At 32.5% G+C, this 22,280-nt stretch overlaps 2 protein-coding genes across 2 annotated transcripts; one reads left to right on the top strand and one right to left on the bottom strand.

Annotated features, from left to right (window-relative positions):
* Positions 1-9,792: 9,792 nt before the first annotated feature.
* On the top strand, positions 9,793-11,695 carry LOC121260996 (zinc finger protein CONSTANS-LIKE 5-like). The gene is made up of 2 exons (XM_041163127.1): positions 9,793-10,736; positions 10,854-11,695. The coding sequence occupies exons 1-2, from the start codon at positions 9,987-9,989 to the stop codon at positions 11,223-11,225; spliced, it is 1,122 nt and encodes a 373-aa protein (XP_041019061.1). The 5' UTR covers positions 9,793-9,986; the 3' UTR covers positions 11,226-11,695.
* A 7,206-nt stretch (positions 11,696-18,901) lies between these two features.
* LOC121260994 (PTI1-like tyrosine-protein kinase At3g15890) lies at positions 18,902-20,639 on the bottom strand. Its single transcript, XM_041163126.1, has 4 exons — positions 20,492-20,639; positions 20,210-20,360; positions 19,820-20,082; positions 18,902-19,713 (listed from the first exon to the last, which is right to left on the bottom strand). Exons 1-4 carry the CDS (start codon positions 20,542-20,544, stop codon positions 19,041-19,043), a joined length of 1,140 nt encoding a protein of 379 aa, XP_041019060.1. The 5' UTR covers positions 20,545-20,639; the 3' UTR covers positions 18,902-19,040.
* Between the last annotated feature and the right edge of the window lie 1,641 nt (positions 20,640-22,280).

Genomic DNA, 22,280 nt, shown 5'->3' with positions numbered 1-22,280 from the left:
ACATTAGGTGTCAAAGTAAATTGACAAATTTATCCCTAAACAAATTGACAAGTCCCACAAAGTCCCCTTCCCCCCTCCCGAATTCAAGTTGAAAACACTCCATTTCGGGTTGCCGTGACTGGGGTTCGACGATGGGGGTTGCTGCGAGGTCATGAGGCTCGATGGTGGTGGCTGGGCTGGTGTACGATGGCGGCGAGAGATGGGGGAGACCCATTTCAGGTTAGGCTGATCTGAGCTGCAATGAGGGGTTGTCGTGACTTGGGGTTGGCGGTGGGGGTTGCTGGGAGGTCGTGTGGCTCGGCGGTGGTGGCTGGGCTGGCTTATGGCGGTGGGCAGCGGCATTTCGGGTCTACATTCGTGAGACCCATTTTGGGAGTGGAGAGGGGGCTGCGCGTGGAGGCTCGAAGGTGGCTGGAGGGTCACCGGTGTGAGGGAGAGCCGGTGAGGTGGTCGGTGGCGCTGCTGGGTGGCCGACAACGGCGGAGAGAGGCCGAATGCTATTTTGTTGCTTGGCAAGGAAGAAGTACGCGGCGCGGCGAGGGAGGAGTACACGAGCATCAGCAGTATCGACGGTGGGGCTGGAGGCTGACGATGGTGGTGGCCGGTGATTGCAGGTGGCGCACGGCGGGGTTGGGTGGGCTGAGAGAGGGAATTGGGTGGAGGTAGGGGCTGGGTGGGGAGAGAGAGAGGGAATCAGTTTTGGATAAAAAAATAATAATAATAATAAAAAAGAAAAAAAGCACAAGTCACGTCTGCTACGGATCAGTCGTGAACAGGGGCTGATCCGTAGCACAGCTCTTTCAACAATTATCACGCGGTGTGCCGTATGATCCTCTACTCCTTTCCGACCTTTCACCTTGTGACCGCCCTATAAAGCGACCTCTTGACTCAATACATTTATTTTCAAAAAAAATCTAAGACTTTTCACGTCAATTATTATTTAAAAAAATGATTTTTCACGTCAATCTACGCGCAGTTACTTTCGAAACCACCTCTTCTTTGATCACGACTTAAAAAATCATAGAATCGGGATTCAAAACCATGCATTAGGTAATTTGATTTTCTTATTTTATTAAAATGCAATATTTATTTGGATTTTTTTTGTTCCCTCCTATTAGGACTGAAAACTGAAGGTATCAAATCAAAACCGTACCGATACCTAGAATATATGTTATTCTTGACCGAAATCGGTTGACAAGGAGAAAGAGAACCGATTGGAGTTTGACGGTCGGTATCGTATCAATTCAGCGATTAGGGGATCTTTTTTCCCATCACCGGACAACATCACGGCACGACACAAACCAGAAATCCATCTCGATTTTTCTATCACTATTCTCCAAACACAATCCACAAAACAAAAGTTTGAACTCAATACTATCTATCACGATGTAACAAAACCATTACCTGAAGTTTGAACTCCCAGATTTTTTCATAGGCGGCAAGATGAGTGACAGAGTCACGGAGGTTCGAGGACGATGAGGAGAGGGCAAGATGGATGTCATGGATTGTTGGAGGAAGAGGTTGTGCAGCGTGAGAGATGAGAGATTCGCAGCGGGGTGCGGTGGCTGTGCATGAGAGAGCTGAGAGAGAGTCTGAGAATAATCATTTCGGGGGAGAAGAACTTAAGAAGAAGAAGGAGAGGAGGAGGGAGGACACAAGGGTATTAAACCCTAAAGTGAAACGATTAAACCAAACGACGTCATTTCACTTTACTTTTTTCTTTTTCTTTTTCTTTTTTTGTAAATGACAAGTAAAAAATGACACCGTTTCTATCAATTAAGCGAAACGGCGTCGTTTCATATATATATATATATATATATATATATATGTATAAACATTTATAACCTATCAGCCGGTTCAGCGGTTTGAAATTGGTTTAAACCGGGATCAAACCGGTTGATGATGGTTTTAAGAAATTCCAACTGCTGGCTAACCGGTTCTCCATCTGTTCCTGAATCCGATGGCCGGTTCCCATCGGTGACCGCCGGTCCAGTCTGTTCCTGTACACCCCTACCTCATACTCATGTATTTTTAAGTTTTTATTATTTTATTTTGCCCATAATTTGTTTTTCCTTTTCCTTTTTTATAATTTTTTTTTTAAATACTTCATACACGTTGCAGTTTATAACTAATTCTCTAGAACTGGAATGAATCTTGAGAAGGTCGCTGGCTCCATAAGCTAATAGGAAAAAACTGTAATAACTATAATATTTTTCTATATATATATATATATTGGCGACTTGTTAACCGTTTTGTAAGTGCCTAGCTAATTATTCATTTTATATCTGTGTGTGTGTATGCTTACTGAAATAAATAATTCGGGTCATGATTAGTAATTGAGAGTATCAAACTCAGACCAACAAGATTAATTTTTATTAAAATACTTTGTCCTGCTCCTGTTTGGCGAAACATATTATTGGAAAATTTATTGTTATATAGATCAGTAATGATCATACACAAATATTTTCACAATTGTTTGTAAAACTATGCTTTAAAATAAAGATATCTTTATAAAATGATATTACTTTTATTAATTTATATTACAAAAATGCCACTTATTTAAATATATATATATATATATATATATATATAGTTGTTTAAAAGATTGTAAAAATGGACGTTGTATGTCTCTTATCATTTTTCAAAACTACTTATTATAATTCGGATATATGTTATTACAGCAGAAGTTTTACATGTCGGGATGCATGTCATGAAGAGTTGACTACACGAGCCTCTATGCTTAAATGAGCAGTAAGCGATTGTCGACAGATTCTCTCAATATAAACCAGTTATAACTTTTATAATTAGTTGATCATGACTTGATGTAAACCTCCCATAATTTATAAGACGTAACAAAATATGGTGGTCTTGCCATTATTCTAGTACCAAAAGAAAAAAGAAAAACAATGGTTCTAATTAAATATAATTTTCTAGATATTTCATTTAATATTGTACGTATATGTTATCAAGCCTTCATAGAATTTCGGTAAAATGTTTTGTTTTAGTTATTTATCATAGCTCAACAAGAAATTAAATTGTATTTATAAAGAGAGATTTGACTTCAGTTTTTCTTAGAATCAATGGATGAAAATAGGACAGAATCTTTCCCTAAATTAGCTTAGAAGAGTAATTGACATATATATGTCTTTTGAATATGTGAGAAATATATATTTTAAAGGGACAGCCAACTTTTTAGGTTAGACTTCTAGAAAAACATATACATGTCACGTGCTCAATAAACACTTCTTATTTAAAAATGAGTTAGAGAAAGTTTCTACAACTTAATTTAGGGGAAAGTTGTAACAGAGAAGTAGTGTTTTATGTTTATAAAGAAATCTCACAAAAATAATTTATAAATTGACATAATTTGATGTGATACATTAAATCTACTTTTATATATAATTTAACATACCACATCAAATTATGTTAGTTTATAAATTTATGTTACAATAGTTACAATACCTAATCAACGAATTAAATCTAACCATGCTTTAAAGTCTCGTTTGGTTACACATATGAGATGAGATGAGATAAAATTTTTAAGTTGAATAAAATATTAGAGAATACCTTAGAACCGGTCCATCTAATTTTAACCAATTAACAACCTGCCAATAGTAAATTGACACGTAGGCTTCCTACCATCCCTATCATAGAGTGCATCGCAGATGAAATGAGAGCTACTTTCTTTTGCCCATAAATTTCTTTCAGGATAGAACCATAAGAATGCACTTGCACTCATCTGTTTTCTTAGAAATTACATGCTAGAGAGGAAATCTAGACATGGCATTGGAGTGATAGTCACAAGATTGAAACATTTCATTTTTATTTCCTTTGTAGGATTCAAACGCGAAAAGTTACCGCATGGCAATATCATTAGGAAAGGGAAATTAAACCGGGCATATTATTGAAAAAGAAGACACGAAAACAAAAAGTGAGGAGTTGTTTGGCCTCATCTTGACTTTGTTGTGGGAGATTAGGGTCCACACCAGCGCAGCCATGCACAACTATAGCCCACCCTCCCGTATTTCTCTTCATCTCTCTTATTGTTGTTGGGCAACCGACCAGTGGCGGCAGAAATCTTAAGGGGCAGAGTAAAGTGATTCGGCAGCCGTGTGAGAGGGGACAACGAGGCTAAAGCCTTGCGAGATGTGCAAGAGGGATGCGAAGGGGAGACAGTGGTGTGAAATCAGTCAAGGCAATGGACCGTTGGCGTCGGGCTTATCTGGTGGTGGTGGAACTGACTTTGAGGTTTTCTAGTCGTAGAGGTTTTCTGGTAATGGTGCAAAGAGAAGAAGCAGTGGTGTAAAGTGACGAAACAAAGCAAAATGGAGGACAATTAGACTTCTGGTCGTGGAGGTTTTCTACAGATGAAGTTATTCAGTGTGAGTGAGACTATTGAAATTATTGTGTGATTTCTAATATAGCAGTAGATGAAAGGAGGGCTATTTTTCTTCTAATAACAGCCTGACCGCTTAGAAGCGTAACTGAAAATATTATTAGAATATTATTTTTTAATATTATTTTTATTTTAAAATTTGAAAATTTTAAATTATTTAATTTTTGTATATAAATTTTAAATAATTATAATAATAAGATGAGATGACTCATCTTCCAAACCAAACAAGGCTTTAGTTTTGTGTACCCGCATACAAAGGAAGACTTTTCCAGCTCTGAAGAGTCAATGAAAAAGGGTCCCCCGAAGGCACGTATTTTTTCTTCCTCACTCTTTAGCGTCTCTTGTCATATATATAATTCTTTTTTCTATTTATTTGTTTGTTTTCTTTGATAAATGATAGATGTAGACGAACCATACCCATCTTTCGGTGTTGTGCTTGACTTGATCTTCTCCTTTTCCAGTCTTCTAAGGCATATAATATTACAGCCGAGCGAGGGAGGTGATTTTGCCGTCCGATGGCTTATCCTCATACATGCTTTATTAAATTACTTGCGTGCTATATGGCCCATACCCATATATCATTCCCCTCTACATAAGTTTGCAAAGTTAAAATATTGGATCTATATATATATATATATAAACACATTGAATCTAGGCTCTAGCCACCTAGGCATGCAGACAATAGTAGTGGTCTCGGTTAAATGATTTAGTAAGTTCCTGTATAGTTCTTAATAGAGAAACACCATAGTTACAATTTTATTTTATAAAATTAAACTCATAAATTGATATAATTCATGTAATATATTAAATCTATTTTATAATCTAATATACCGCAAGTTACGTTGATTTATAAATGCGTGAAATTACTTTGTGATCACGAAAACACTTATTTTCTTACTATATACATAAATTAGGTTCCATATATATCATTAATTAATGATGCTCGAGAATTTATAAATAATGTAAATTCTATTTTATATGACTATTTCCTCCTACTCTAAATCGGAATTAAAATATCTAATTAGAGACTAAAATGTGAAGTAGGGCTTCCCACACACTCTACAACATTGTACCACCTAGTTGAAAGTGATTAACATCAAAACAATTAACGAATGCTTGACACGACCCATTTTCTTGGGTGTAGACTACATGAACGATTATATATGTTTGTCTGATTGAACCTAATTTTATCTTGAATTAAATCCTTTTGACGTTAGTGTGTTGTTCTAAATTTCTAATCAAGTTCACGATAGAGGACAAAGCTAGGCTCTTTTCAATCCCGTGCCTCCCCAAGCTTAAGCCGATCGATACTCTTACTTGACAAATAACCGATATTAGTTTGGATGCTGACATAAACCATAAAATACAAAATTAGGTTCAAGCAAATAATATTTGTAAGCTACCGCTAGTTATTATAAAATCTCATCAAGTTATTAACATTCAATATTCGAAAAAAAGTTTCAATTGATTCAAGTTGAATCGGTTAGAAACCAAATCAATTTTAGTAAATTTGTTGAATCGTTCACTGAACCGTTTCAATTGACTGATTTAAACATATTCTACCAATTTTGGACCAAGTCTTGCCGATTCTAACCGATTTAAAACTATATTTATTTTTAAGTTGCCTAATAATTGTAATTTTTTCTTTTAATTTTTTGTACAAAAACATGAAAGAACTAAACTATATTAACTTTCTTATCATTGTATTCGATAAGAATCGTGGAATAATTGAAAAATAAGATATGTAGTGTTTTATTTGTTAGTTGAACAAACAAATTAATTGATGAATGAATATTTTGTATTAAATGTGAGTGTGCATAAAATATTACATTTGTCATGTGCTTATAACCTAATGGTTTTTATCTTCTTCATATTTGAGGTAAAAAAATCGAGAATTGAGGCTAAATATATAAATTACATGTTTATTGAAATTATTTAAATTCATATCATATTTTTATTGAAACTAGTTAGTGAATTTATATTTTATACATGATATTAAAGGCTTGAATTATATTATATATGATTTTTAATATTTTTTTGCTAATATTAAAATAATGAATTCAAAATTACCATGAATGGTATCAATTGGATTATTTTTTTTTTTTTTTAGACTTCCCAACATCTTGAATTCGTGAGGGAAGGAGGATCAGAACAAAGCTCAAAATTAGGGATGTAATCGGTTCGGAAGGATCATAGACCGAAAATTTCAGTCCATCATTTTTGCTAGACCAGACCATTAGCTATTGGTCCATTCGGTCCGATTCGATCCATGAATATTTTTCTTCTTCTTTTTTCTTTCTTTGACAAAAAATTTAATTATATTAGTAAAATTAAAATTAAGTGATCTCTTTAATATTTTATATATGGTTAATGAATATTAAATAATTTCATTGTATATATGGTCAATGGTGATCCCTTGGATGAAATTTAAATAATTAATTTATACAACTACTATATAAAATAATATATTATATATAAAAAAAAAAAAATATATATATATATATATATATACCTTCAGTCGGTCTCAATTCGATCTGATCCAAAAAAATCACACCCTGAGACCGACCAATAAGACTAGTGATCTGATTGGATCGATTTTTCTAGCCCATACTGATAGTCTTACAACCTTACTCAAAACCTTAAATTAAACCTCAACATTGTTGTATTTTGTTTTTGACAAAAATCATTAGTGTTGGTTGAATTTTTTACTAAATCTTAGTTGAAAAAGATTTTTCTTAAATTTTTCTCTAAATGTTTATCATATTTCCAAAACCTCCTACTTCTCACTTCATATTATTTGTTTGTTCTATTAAAATAATATTTTTCTATTTTTTTACTAATTTCTTTGTACATCTTTAACTACTCTTTTTTTTTTTTTTTTTTGGTCTTTCCGGAAAAGAGCCCTAGAAAAAATTTTAACTTTTTTTCACATTTTTGTAATTATTTAATTATTTTTTGTGCCCATGTTTTCGATTTTTCATTTGTGACAAATTTTTTTAAACAACTTACCTCTCTAAAAGATAATATCTTCAAAATCAATGCTTTTTTAATAAAAATATTTTAAAAAAAAATCATATTTTCACAAATGGCCAATATTTTAAAAACAATTGGATCATCTCAATTGTGACATTTTTTCAAATCTCAACTATAATAAATACGAGCATGAGAGAAAGTGTTGATGATTGGAAGAATGATTTGTTTGATTGGTTATAATAAAATACTTATAAAAAATTATTTATGGATGAACAGTAACTCCCCATATTTACGAAGTCTCAAATCTCAAAATTTTTCCTTAAAATATCAGCCAGATGGAGAGGGATTTTTATTAAAAAGTTAAGATTTTTTACTAAAATTTAAAAAATGATGGATAATGATACCCTTACACTTCATTTAATATTGCTTTATTATCAAGTTTTTTTTTTCTTTTGCTATTTAAATATGGATTAACAATCTCAGAACATGATCTTCTTTTATAATTTAAAAGAAAATAAATTCAATCAAACAACGTAATCATATAATTTAATTAAAATAAATTTGATTTTATAAAACTTGACATTTTTTGCTCTTTGAATAAACTTTTATAAAATTAAAGTTATTTTTAATTAAATTACATGATTATATTGATTGATTAAGTTTATTTTTTTCTAAATTATATAAGAAGATCATGTTCTAAAATTTTTAATTCAAATTTAAATAATAAAAAGAAAACAAATAACTGATAATAAAATAAAATAGGTACAAGGATATCTTTACCAAAAATGAGATTTTATGCTCAATCGGAGGAATATGCTTTCAAGGAGGAATATGCAAATGCCAATAAAAGGAAGAATTTGGCTAATAGAGCATAAAAATGTATTGCATTAGATTATGCAAATGTAAAAAAAATGACGTTTAGCTACAGTAAACTAACTCCTTAAAGCATCCTTAATGGATTAGCTAAAAGTTACGTCTATTGAGTATTTAGCTATTAGACAAAAAAATATTATCACAATGGATTAGTTAAATTTCAAATAATTGGACTTTAGTTATAGTGACTTTCAAAATATTTTTCAAATTTAAAGGTTACTGTAGATAGACCAAATACATGTTTTATCAAATTTCTCTTTCCTCTTTCTTATCTATTTCATATGAAACAACATTAATTTAATTAGAATATGATTACTAATTCACATATAATAGGTAAAATGATAAAATATGATAAAATTAAATACAATAATAATTAAAATAATTAAATATTTTTTAAAATAATATTTTTTTAATAATAATAATAAATAAATAAATAATCTAATGTAAGAATTTGATATGAATAGAATAATTAAAGTCAAATTCATTTCATATTATTTTATTATTATATAATAAAAAAATAACTATTCTAATATAGAGATTGGAATAGTCAAAATTAAATTCATCTCATATTAGCTAAAAGTATCATTTAATTTTGACTAATTCATTGAAAATGCTCGAAGATATTTGATGCTTACTGTAGCTAGACCAAAACTATAGAAAATGAGTTTTTTATGCTGCTCCTATCTCTTTTTGTCACTTTGCACTTGAAGTGTTGTTGTTTCTCATTAAACGTCTTGTATTGAATTTATTTTACATTAAAATATTATTTTGCTATTAATTAATTTTTTTCACCAATACTTAAAAAAGAATTCTAAGCTCATATGATTCTAGTACTTAATTATAGTTTGTCTCTACCAATAATATGTTATTAAGTCTATTCTTTCTGATTTACAGTTTGAAAAAAAATATTTTAAAATTAATTTTCTTACTATGCTAACAAAGTTTACGAATAGAATATTGATAAATTTTTTGAATAAAAAATCATTAATATCATAAGTAAAATGTCACTTATTGTAAATGTTTATATTAAAATGTCACTTGGTAGAATTGTAAAATATAAAAAAAAATTATTATTAAATTACTAATATTTTAACTAATAAATGGATAATTTTAAGATTAGATTTTGAGTAAAATAATTAAATCTAAAATAGAGTCGCATGATCCGCAGAATTGCCAGCTTGAGCTGGTGTTCTAAAAATGCCACGAGACACACTGTTAATTTAGTTTGTATTTAGATATTAAAATGAGTTGAGTTAAATTGAGATAATAAAATATTTTTAAAATATTATTTTTTAATAATAATATTATTTTATAATTTAAAAAAATTAAATTATTTATTATATTTTATATTAAAATTTAAAAAAATTATAATAATAAATAAAATGAAATCATATACTCACGGCTTAGTTGGTTGGGTCCCACGTCGGCACAGACACATGACAACAACTATAAGCCATTTCATCAAATGTGGCCGAGAGTCTCCCACGTATGCAGATGCTACTCGTCATTTAGCCAGATTTCCTCTCGCTGACTAGATAGATGGAGAGTATCTTAGCTGAAAAATCAAGGCCCCAAAACTCCAAATACACACGAACCCTCTCTCACTGATTCACGCATCATCGGTCTTTGCACAACGCCATTAAAGCAGAGCACAGAGTGAGTGAGGGAGAGAGAGAGAGAGAGAGAAAATCTAGTAACAGTGCATCTTTTAATAAACTGGTGTTTGTTTTCTCCTTCCTTAGATATGGGAATCGAAGCGGAGAGCTTGAAGGGGTTCGGCAGAAGCTGGGGCGTTACGGCCAAGTCTTGCGACTCCTGCAAATCGGCCGCTGCAGCCACCTTCTGCCGAGCAGACTCCGCATTCTTGTGCCTGAGCTGCGATGGAAAGATCCACTGCGCCAACAAGCTGGCGTCCCGCCACGAGCGCCTGTGGATGTGCGAGGTGTGCGAGCAGGCTCCCGCTGCCGTCACCTGCAAGGCCGACGCTGCCGCGCTCTGCGTCACCTGCGACGCCGACATCCACTCGGCTAACCCGCTTGCCCGCCGCCACGAGCGGGTCCCGGTCGAGCCCTTCTTCGACTCGGCCGAGTCCTTAATCAAATCATCGGCGCTCAATAATTTCCTTGTGGTCCCCACCGATCAGAACGTGAACGCCAGCAATAACACCACCGCGAAATCCGAGACTGACATCAACCATCACGACGACGCCGAAGCGGCGTCTTGGCTCTTTCCGAACCCCAATCTCGGTTCCAAGGTCATGGATGGTCTGGATGTGAAACCCAGCGACATTCTTTTCTCCGAAATGGATCCATTTCTTGAATTCGATTATCCAAACCCGTTTTACAGTGCGGGAACGGATAGCGTAGTACCAGTTCAAACTAAACCCGTCTCCGCTGCAGTCGTGAACCCCTCCGGGGAGAGGTGCTTCGATATTGATTTCTGCAGATCCAAGCTCTCTGTATTCAGCTATTCTACTCAGTCTCTCAGCCAAAGCGTAATTTCTTGACCCGTTCGAGAACCACTTTATTTTCCGAGGGAAAAAAAAAAAAAAAACCTTCCCTGGAGAACCACTATATATATAGTTTGTACTGATATGTATGTGATATCTCAGGTATCCTCTTCCGATGTCGGAGTGGTTCCGGACGGGAATTCCATGTCCGATATATCCTATCCTTTCGGGCGAAACATGAGTGCCGATCCGAACGTGCCGGTATCGGGGACTACAAACCAACCGGCGACTCAGTTGTGTGGAAGCGATCGTGAAGCCAGGGTTTTGAGGTACAGAGAGAAGAGAAAGAACCGGAAGTTCGAGAAGACTATTCGCTACGCTTCGAGAAAGGCGTACGCGGAAACCCGGCCCAGAATCAAAGGCAGGTTCGCGAAACGGACGGAGATTGAAACCGATGTGGACTGTCTGTACAACTCGGTGTCCGCCGCGGCTTTCGTGTCCGACGCCCAGTATGGCGTCGTTCCTACCTTCTGATCAACGAACGAAGTTTCTCCGATGATCGTATTGCGCTCCCAGATCACGATTCTTAACTTTGCGCCCTAGCTGGAATAATTTGTGCGGTGCTCGCTCTTATAATTAATAATATATAAAGTTGGTAGATTTGAATGTTTTGGTGTAAATTATTCGCATTAAGCAAGAGGGTTCTGTGTGGAGTTTAGGGGGTTGAACTTGAACTGCAGGTGAAAGGGGGAAGAAGAGCAAGCAAGAGCAATTCTTCAAGCTGAGCTTTTGCACCTAGATCTCCCTCTCGTCTTCAAAAAGCCCATTTGCTTTTTCCTATTTGGGGCTTCTGTAACTCTCTTTTTCGTTCATGGAAAATCTTTTATTTTCAATTTATTTTCTTGTCTTCTTTTTTCACGGATCTCTTTTTGAATTCTTATTGGCTCGTTGTAACTTTAAATTTTCATCTTGTTATATACTAATAAATTAGTTAGTTTGGATTTTGTCTCATTGGTACTAAATAAATAAATCAACGGTGTTTGGATTCAAAGAGGTAGAAAAGGGATGAGGTTTTGATAGAATATGCTCTTACGAAAACGGAAAAAGTAGTTTCTGCTTCTTCTGGAACTATCGTCTTTGAACTGTATATAAATCAAACTTAAAAGGGCTTTAAACTTTAAGGTCAAGTTCTGCTTTCCCAGCAATCTCTTCCAACGAAAAGCTGCATATCCCATCCAATATGAACTTTGACCGGCATCGGCCTTTCCTTTTCTTTTTTCCTCTCTCTTTCTGGTTTTCTATTGACAGGCCGGTACAACTTACAACTAGCAAGCAAATCCGCCTTACCAAAATAATAATAATAATAATAATAATAATAATAAAACTTTTTATTTATATGAAATTTATTGGTCGGATGGTTAATCACGTGTGTTGTTACGTAGTTTATAAAAAAAGTAAAATACTAACATAAAAATGGTGGAAGGAATTTATGATTTTAATATTTCTTTTTTATGGTTTTAGATGTTCTTTTATTTTAAATATGTTTTTTTCAAATAAATTGAGTTGCACCACATGCGTCAAGGTGACCATTTAAGTCTGAATTCCCAATAGTTGTCATCCGAAAATACAATTTGCCCCAAATCTTAATCCTTTCACATTTGTTTTTTCAATCTAGCAACTAATATGAACCATTAGGCTTGGTTTGGATTTAGAGTTGATCTCAACTCATCTCATCTTATTTAATTATTACATTTTTTTTAAATTTTCATAAAATATAATAAATAATTCAATTTTTTCAAATCATAAAATAATAATAATATTTTAACAGTATTTTATTTAACTTTCATCTCATCTCACCTCAACTCACTACCCAAACCTCACCTAAACTGTCAATAATACTATATGTCATTATATTGCAATGTTTCCATTAACTTTTCTTTTAATGATATATTGCAATGTTTGTAACTATTTTAAATGGATTTATTGCAAGAGAATTTCTAACGTGGAACCAAATGTAGATAGATAAATTTATCTACACAACTTTACTAATAGTCACTTCCTTAATAATTAAGTAAAGAAAAATTAAAATAATTAAGATTTAAGTTTGAGTGATAAGTTTGAGGGATTCCACTAGTATTTTCCATTAGGTTATTTGTATCAACTAAATCTTTCTTAGGGAAAAAAGATCCACACTCAAATTAAAATCTATTTAAAATAATTTTCTTACTTATCATTTTTATATACTATATATTATTTTTATTTTTATTTTTTTATTTTTATTTTATTTTTTAAATTAATTGAATTATTATATACATCATTCATATATCATATATTGGATAAGAAAAAAAATATAATATATATGATGGTAACGAGTAAAATTCTTCATGATTAAAAGCTTGGCAGAGTGGACGAAAAGGAATACAGTGAGTAAATAGTGCATTGAAGTGCGGTCAACAAATCCAAAATCACAAAAGCATTGATGCCAAGTAGAGGGAGGAGTGAAAAAGTGTCGGCTTGTAAAGTTGGGAATGCACGTGCAGTCCCAATCGAATGGGGACCACTAGTGGGCCAGGACATCACCCCCTTCACGTGCCCCATAAGCCCATGCCATCACAGCCGTGGGCCTCCACCTGTCACTCAGGCCACTTTCCAAAGTGGTCCATCCCCACTTTAAAAACATCCCCATTATCTCTATCCACTAACCCAGCCCGCGCATGATTGGTCATATTTCATCAGTCAACGGCCCGATTTACTCGATATTCATCGCAGCAAAATCTACCCTCATGCGTGAAACACGAACTTCATCCAATTGGAATTTAATTCTTTATTTAAAATTGCGCTTAAATTCCTAATTGCTTTGTTAATTATTTATTTGAAAAATGGGAGATTTATTTCTAAGTACTTTCATCCTTTTTCCATATTAAATACCGTGCTACAAAAGGAAAGTGGATAAATGTTTCATTTATGGCATTAAATTGCTTGTTTTTTTTATTATGTTATTAAGAAGTTCATTTATTGTTCTTTTTTTCTTTTTTCTTTTTTTTGGCTCCTTCTATTTATTGGGGGTGGACAGTGGCACCATCAATCTCTATGCACCTATCTTTTCAGTCAAAAGATGCCATTTAAGTGTGTTTTTGTATATGTATTGGAACTGGCATCTAGAAAATATTCAATCTAGACAAACCGCCTATAAATCCAAACTATCTTTACCTTGAGTCATGGTTTATTTTTATAATTTCTCTCAATTCATTTTATTTTATCTAATTATTATAAAATTTTTAAATTTTTATATAAAATAAAATAAATAATTCAAACATTTCAAATCTCAAAATAAAAATAATATTAAAAAAATATTTTATAATAATATTTTATTCAACTTTTATTTTTAATTTCAACTCATCTTATCTATAAAAACAAGACGTTAAAGTTCTTAAATTGCAAAATACATGCAAAACTTAACATCATATTATTGGTTGCTCACAAGGATTTCAATGTTATTGATAGGATAAGAGTGCCGTGTTACTCAAATTAGTTACCATTGGTAGAAACTAATCCTTATAAACAATAGATGGTGTAGGGGCTTCTTATTCTATTCAATAAGTAATTATACTCATCATTTAAATTCTCTCAATCTTCTCATCGTCCTATAATGTAATATTAGATGATTGAAGATTATTTATTATATTTTATTTACGAACTTATTATCTAATACCACGTCACGGTATGGTGAGATGATGATAAAAAAATAGATTATGAATATATCATTTTTTCTTATTCAATTAATCAAACCAAGTTCCAATTGATCATCATGTTCCAAGTGAGTGGTGAAGCAAGATATTTTTTGTTGAGAAACTCGTTATTTAAATAATGCTATATAGTACACCCATATTACATTTTCATCACATTTCGTAAACGTGACATTTCATATATATAACTCATCCCAATGATCAGGTGAAAATATAATATTATTTTCTAATTTTTTATTGGCAAAAGAAAATCTGTCTATTTGAAAGTATCTCATCATATTGATCTTTTTTAAATATTGACATCTACCCCAAATTTTAATTACTTTGAATTGCCCTAAATTAAATTCCATGCCTTGATCTGTTCCAGTACAATATACATGCATGATAACCTTAAATTAAAGCTAGGATGTGGAATCAAGGAGTGATAATTAAAAGAAGTAACAAAGAAGCCATATTTATTTATGTCCTCTTTCTTTTTTTGCTGATGGATGGAAGTTTAATTTCGTACCCATAGAAGAAGGTTTTGCTTTGATGAATCCACGGGTCTCCGGCCAGTTATGATTTCCAACATCCCGAACGCAGAAACAATTAATATCGGTGATCTTTCCATACACGATTCCATGCATGCATGAAGTACTCATGTGGTGCTATGTATCCGAACGTACCCTCTCTCCATTGGAACGACTGCATGCATGGTGTGTCAATTTGTGAGGAAGATTATCATTTCTCACGAATGAGAGAGAGAGAGAGAGAGAGAGATCCACATCAATGCCTGCCCATGTAACCATGTTTATCTTGGACCATACCTCACATTCATTAATTAGTAAATCCTAGAGATGCAACAATCCAAGCTTTTATGTACAACGTCACGTCGGGGTGAAAAAAATAAAGAAAAAAAAAGAAAAGAAAGGTGAACGACCCAATCAAAACGATTTGGTGAGTTTGGTCTGGATCTAAATCAATTCGATCTGGTATTGGTTCTATTTTTTAAAAACAGATCGAAATCGGTTTGATTTTCCTTTTTTTAATACTGGATCGAACGGGAATGAGCCGGTTCATATAAATATATATATATATTTTACTTTTTTATATTATATAAAATGTTTTTTGTATATTTTTTGTATTATATATATAAAATAATCTTGTATTATATGCTAAATTACTAATCAAAATAACATTAAATTTTAAAATCTTATATAAATAACTATATATTATCACTATATTATCATATACTATAATATATATAGCATATTATATATACTATATATATAATATGTTGAAAAAACCAGACCGAACTGAATCGAAACCGGTAAAATCGAAAGTATTGGTTTAAGGGTGTAACTGGTGTAGTATCGATTTTTCAAATCTCAAAACCGGTATATATCAGTTCGATTTTAAAATATGTCAAAAATCGGATCAAATCGATCCGGTTTCACCCTTAGAAAAAGGTTTTAAAGTTATTGTGAGGAATATATTGACTAGCTAGATTATTGATACGGTAATATTTGATTTGTAAGATAAATTTAAAATTAAAATATGAATCTTAGTAGTGTGAATGATATGTACTTCGTACTAGCTTATAAGTTTTTATTTTTCTTTTCTAAAATGAATGTAACATAGCATCTGAATTCTGGAGCTTGACGTTCTAATTCATCACACGGTGCTTTATTGCGAATAAAAAACCTCGTATACATTATTAGCAATATTTAGTTGGGAGGGAAATTTAATTAGGTACGTACTCTAAGAATATCATACACACCCAAATTGGTATCATGGACATGAACTCAAAAGAGTATGCCGTATTTCTGTGTTGGACATAATTGGGTTGTGTACGAACTAACTGACCTGTTTGAGGTACGGAGAGTGGACCCAATCAGCTTATGAGCTAATGAGCTTAATTAGTAGATAAGGGTGTATTTAAATTGTGTTTGAATATTAAACTGAGTTTAATTGAAAAAAAAATTAAAAAAATAATAATAATTAGATAAAATAAATTGAGATGAATTTAGAATCCAAACTGGTTCTAATTACCCTATATAGATAAGACCCAATCGAATTATGAGATAAGTTTTAGGTCATAAGATAATTTTGCGATTAAAGAGTTCGATGTTTAACGTAATAATTTTTGGATTTTTTTAAAAAAATCTCGTAGAAGTTTTAAAAATTTAATGGGATTTTATGAAAGTGGTGAAACGGTTAAGAAACATGTTTAGATGGAGAAATTCTATGAAGATGCTTGCAAATGCTTTGAAAAAGTGATGGATCTATTAAAAACATGTTTGGAGAGAAACTTTTCGTATAATATTTTCTTTTTTAGCTTTGCAAAAGTTATTTTGTTATTTTCGTTGATATGGAAATCAAGGTAATTAAGATGTTTTAATAATGAGTAATTATATAGTACTTATGGGTTATATAAGCGCCGTACATTCATTTTAAAAAAATAGTGAAATTTATTGTTAAAAATATTAGTTTTTCTATATTGATCTCCATGCATATTTAAAAATTGGATTCATTCTGAGTAAAGATGTTTAGATTTATACCAAGACATTTTAAGAAAATTTTGAAAAATCTTTAATTCCCAATTAATATTGACCCAAGTCTCGGATCATAGAAAAGATTCCCAAAAATTTTGATAAAACCTTTATTTTCAAACATTAACCTAACAGCGAACTCTTTATTCCCTAAAATTGAGCCAACTTTTTCTCTGGAAAGAGATTTACCGTTGGTTTGGATACTTTGAATGTTTCAGATTATTTGTAAATAATAGTGAAATGATTTTATTGTTTGAATATAATTTTTATTTTGAAATTTTAAAAAAATGGTATTAATTTTTATGTTTTATTTGGAAGTTTAAAAAAGTTGTAATGATTACGTAATAATTAAATAAAAAAATTTAAGTTTTAAAATTGAAAATTATTTTATATTTTAGTGATATTTAAAAATAAAATATATTAAAATATCTAGAAATACAAGTAAGAATAATGAGAATACTTAAGACAAGTTTGAAAAGTGAGATGAGATGATAATTTAATATTTTATAGAGTTTTGGGAAAGAAGTTTGAAAAGTTGAATTATTTTTTAATTTTTATTTGAAAATTTAGAAAATTTGTAATTATTAATTTAAAAAAGAATATAAGATAAGATGATGAAAATTTTATAATGAAATTTTTTTCAAAACAAGCCCTTATGAAGATAAGACTTCCATGTATGAAGAAATTACTTAATACGTACAGCTTCGGATAGTGGTAGAATGGTCAAATTATCAATAAAATAAAACAAAAACCTTGCCTTATGGCCAGTTGGACGTAGTAGGGGGCAGGACGCTCTTCTATTAGGAAATGTGGGTGTCAGTGTCCTCTATGCGTTGGTAGGTGATAGGTGTCTAAATTGTCATCCAACGTGGTGAATGTTGGGCGTCATTCTGTCTACTTTTCCATCCGATGATGCGTGGGACTTTGGAGTAATTATAAGAGCAAAGTTACAATTCAACTATATTTTATTTAAAAACTTATTAATAAAATAATATTTTAAAAAAATTTATACACATCAAATCAAAATCAGAATTAAAATAACTATTTTAAAATGTATTATTTTATTTGAAGATTATAGAAAAATTGTAAAGGGGTGGTTGTTTTATCATTTTTCTAATTATCTGAAATATTCTTATGAACAATAATAAATATTGTTTAGAAAAATAAGGATTAAAAAAGATTTGAAAAAATAAACCAATAAAACCTAGAAAAAGAAGAAGAAAAAGGAAGCTAGCTAGATTCACATCAATAATAGTCTAGATTAGGGGTGTAAATCGGTCCGGTTCAGTCTAGTCTGGTCTGGGGGTGATGGATCGAAATTTTCAGTCCATCATTTTCCGTGGATCGGACCGAACTTCCCGAACCGGACCGATAGCTATCAGTCCGGTCCAACCCAATTATTTTCTTTTTATTTTCTTTTTTTTTTTAAAATAAAATAATAAAAAAAATTTATTTAAAATACTAAATTAAAATTAAGTGAATTATTAATGTAGATTATATAACTAACTTAATAAAAAATTATTTTATATGGTCAATGATAATAAATTAGATAAAAATTACATTTTTAACTTATATAATTACTATATAATTAATTAATTAATATTATATATTAGTTAAATGATAGAATATTAATTTGTTAATAACATATTTAAAATTTTATATTTTTAATAGTGATAGGTTAGATAAAAATTACATAATTAATTATATAATTATTATATAAATAATATATATAAAATATATATTTTTTTAAATTCAGTTTGTCTGAAAAGTCTTGATCCTCTATTTCAGAGATCAAGAACGAGCGGTCTTGGTCCCGAGTCGATCCGGTCCGTCCATTTTCTTCGGTCCAGACCAATTAACTTTCACCCCTAGTCTAGACTAGTCGCAGTTTTGAAGAATATTGTCATTGTACTTTCTATATTTCAACTTCGTACATATAAAGCAAAACATTAAATTACATGAAGTCTTCACATTTGCATCTTCAAGGAAATATATATTACACAATATTAATTACTTCTGATTTTTGGTGCTATTTTTCGATCGCCTGCCATGGGAAAAATGTGTGCAAACTCTTACGCGTTTCTGGTCAATCTCCCGCCGTCTCCATAGTTCTGATAAGGACCGCCATCCAAAGCACTAAAAACCCCGTAGTCATCGGGACCACCACCCTCATCATCACTAGGTTGATCAAGTGCTAGCAATTCTTCCCTGTATTTGATACTTGAAATTCTCATAGGCATAACCTTTACTTTTGGCTCACACCCTTTCAGAAGGCTAACCACTTCGTTCATGTTGGGTCTCTTTTCTGGCTCACTTTGCACACACAGGGCAGCAACAGTGATGGCTTGTTTAAGCTGGTTTTCGTCGAAGTTCCCCCTAAGTTTCGGATCAACAATATCCTTAAACCTTCCCTTGGTTATGAGCGGCTCGGCCCATTCTGTTATTGTCCTCTTAGTTCCTCCCCGGAGCTTTTCAATCGGTTTTCTTCCGGTGACGATCTCCAACAGAAGAATTCCAAAACTGTACACATCACAGCTCTCGGAAACCTTTCCCCACATGGCATATTCGGGTGCTAGGTATCCCAAAGTGCCCTTAACACGGGTAGTCATATGGCTAACACCCTCTGGAATAAGCTTCGCAAATCCAAAATCAGCCACTAATGGTTCAAAATCCGAGTCCAAAAGCACATTACTTGCCTTTATGTCCCGATGAATAATGTGGGGTGTTACTTCATGGTGCAAATACCTAGCAACAAAAGAAGACCATTATAAAAAGAGAGAATTTTTTCAAGTGGGTTTTATGTTTTTCATAAGGCTGTACGTATCAACAATAAAGAAAACGGCCCACTTACATTAGGCCTTCTGCAGAGCCCATTGCAATCTTCATTCTCCTCTTCCAGTCCAGTAGTACTTGGCCAGCAAGTAGGCCGTGCAAATGAGATAGCAAGCTGAGGTTTGGCATGTAGTCATAGACTATGAGCCGTTGATCAGTCCCAGCGCAGTATCCCCTGAGACCCAACAAATTCTTGTGCCGAACCCTTCCAAGAACTTCCACTTCCACTGCAAATTCCATCTCCGCTTTAGAACTCATTGCCTTCAATTTTTTCACAGCTATCTGCACGAAAATAGCCACACAAAAAAAAAAAAAAAAAATATAATGGTTCCTGAACATTATTGAACAGTACCGGCGACCGGCAACTGAAATTTGACGGACATGATAATTAAGCTTATGTGGCCATTACCTGAAGACCATCGGAGGTTTTTCCCAAATAAACACTTCCAAACCCTCCTTCGCCAAGCTTCTTCTCGTCGCTGAATCCGTTAGTTGCTGCATGCAACTCTTTGTAAGTGAATATCCTCCATGTAGCGTTGCTTCCAACGACTGCGTTGACCCTAAAAAAGTCCCCGTTCCAAGTTCCAACCACAAACAAAGAAAAAAGAAAAACAACAAACGTTTCAGGCTGAATTCGAGAACTTCTATTCAGAGATGAAATATGCAAGGAGAAGCGTTGGCTTTTACATACCGGCCTTCATCATCGGCCTTCTCTGGACAAATGCAACTCAGGACGGATCCCATATAGTATGAACTACGTACGGGATCGAATGTCTAGAAAATACAGTTGAGCTTCTTAATTCATTGGAGTTTCCCCTTTTAAACCAGACTAGTGCTTATTTTAGTCATTTCCCCTGTTGTTGTAATGTCAGCCGTCCTTGGCCGGCTTGATGTATCTAAAATGTAGAAATTTGATTAAATTCAACTGATTAAATTAAACCAAGAAACAATAATTAATTATGAAATTAATAGAAATTAACACATGATGCATATGGATGTGTTAGATTTAATTAATTAATTTATTAACTCCATAAAATTAAGAAAATATGATGCTATTTAGCTAGTTAATTTCTGAGTTTGTTGGATGGTCCGTCATCATAAAAGTCGTAAAATCTCAGCATCCATCATTTTGGTCGAGTATAATCCAGCTAGCCGCATGCATGTCATATTATATATATATCAGATCTAAAAAACATATCAGAATTTAGGGTGTCTTCGGTTTTGGTACCCAAAACTGATTTCCGCCAAACCAAAAAAAAAAAAAAAGTGTTTGGCCTTTTGACTTTCGAGCACTAATTGATCTCTTCCATGTTTGAATTAATATTCTGGTTAATTCGTTGTCCTCATTTCATACATGAAGCTTTTGCTATTCCTAAAGTAGTAGTACCATAACCAAGGCCGATCGAAGCTTTAGCTATTCCTCATCTTAGATATAAGTTCCAAACTAATTACTAGCTGCATAAAAAGGAGGAATATTTCAGACCACCTTATAATATTTTTCTCATGATAATGTCGATGTTACTTATTGGATACATCGTCTCAAATCTCAGTGTCTCAATATAAACCGCAGTGAGCTGCAAGACAGACTATACCCGCGTATACATACATATATATATATATGTATGTATATGTATATGTATATACTCATATATTCATAATTGATGATGTATGATCTGCATGATGACCGAAATCTTCATGATATTCAAAACTTGTAATCCTTGATCTCCAATGATCAGCTGCATGCATGCATGCCTAATATTTAAGTCATTTGAGTCGAACTCATTGATTAAATAATGATTAATCAAGTGATGATGACTAAGGAGTCATTTGGATTCAGAGATGAGTTGAGATAGTTTGTGAATAATAGAATAAAATAAAATTATTTATTATATTTTGTGTAAAAATTTGAGAAAAATTATTTTAAAATTTAAAAAATTTGAATTATTTATTATATTTTATATAAAAATTTAAAAAAATTATAATAATAAGTTGAAGCGGATTTTGAATTCAATGAATGCCTAATTCATTCGGTTTTCTGAAAAGTTTAATAATCGGGAATTTTGATGTTGCTCCAGGTGGACGAATTGCAAGAAGGGGTTGACGCATCTGAATTAATAATTAGTGGGACAAGACAGTAGTAGTTGGTAGTAGTACTACTGCATGCCTCGAATTAATTGGAATAGCAAAAATATTAGACAATATTCCAACTGAAGGGATGGAGATGTCATGTACATGTTTTGGGTCCGTTAATTAGACGGTCAAGCTGCATGCGTTGAATCTTTAGACAATGGGATCATGAGTTTTTAAAACTTTGAAATGCACAACAATATACTATTAATCACACCAAGCTCCGCACTTTTTTTTTTTTTTTAATGTGCATATTGGGGGCATTCTCTCTGTCTGCTTTCCAAACTGATTTACATATTAAATGTGTTATCTTTTGTACGCTTATCCCATGGATCTTGTTAATTCGTGATTCC

This window comes from Juglans microcarpa x Juglans regia, chromosome 4D (genome assembly GCF_004785595.1).
Source record: "Juglans microcarpa x Juglans regia isolate MS1-56 chromosome 4D, Jm3101_v1.0, whole genome shotgun sequence".
In the NCBI taxonomy this organism is placed as follows: domain Eukaryota; kingdom Viridiplantae; phylum Streptophyta; class Magnoliopsida; order Fagales; family Juglandaceae; genus Juglans; species Juglans microcarpa x Juglans regia.
The sequence above is the reverse complement of the archived record's forward strand: the minus strand, read 5'-3'. Positions and strand labels throughout refer to the sequence as shown.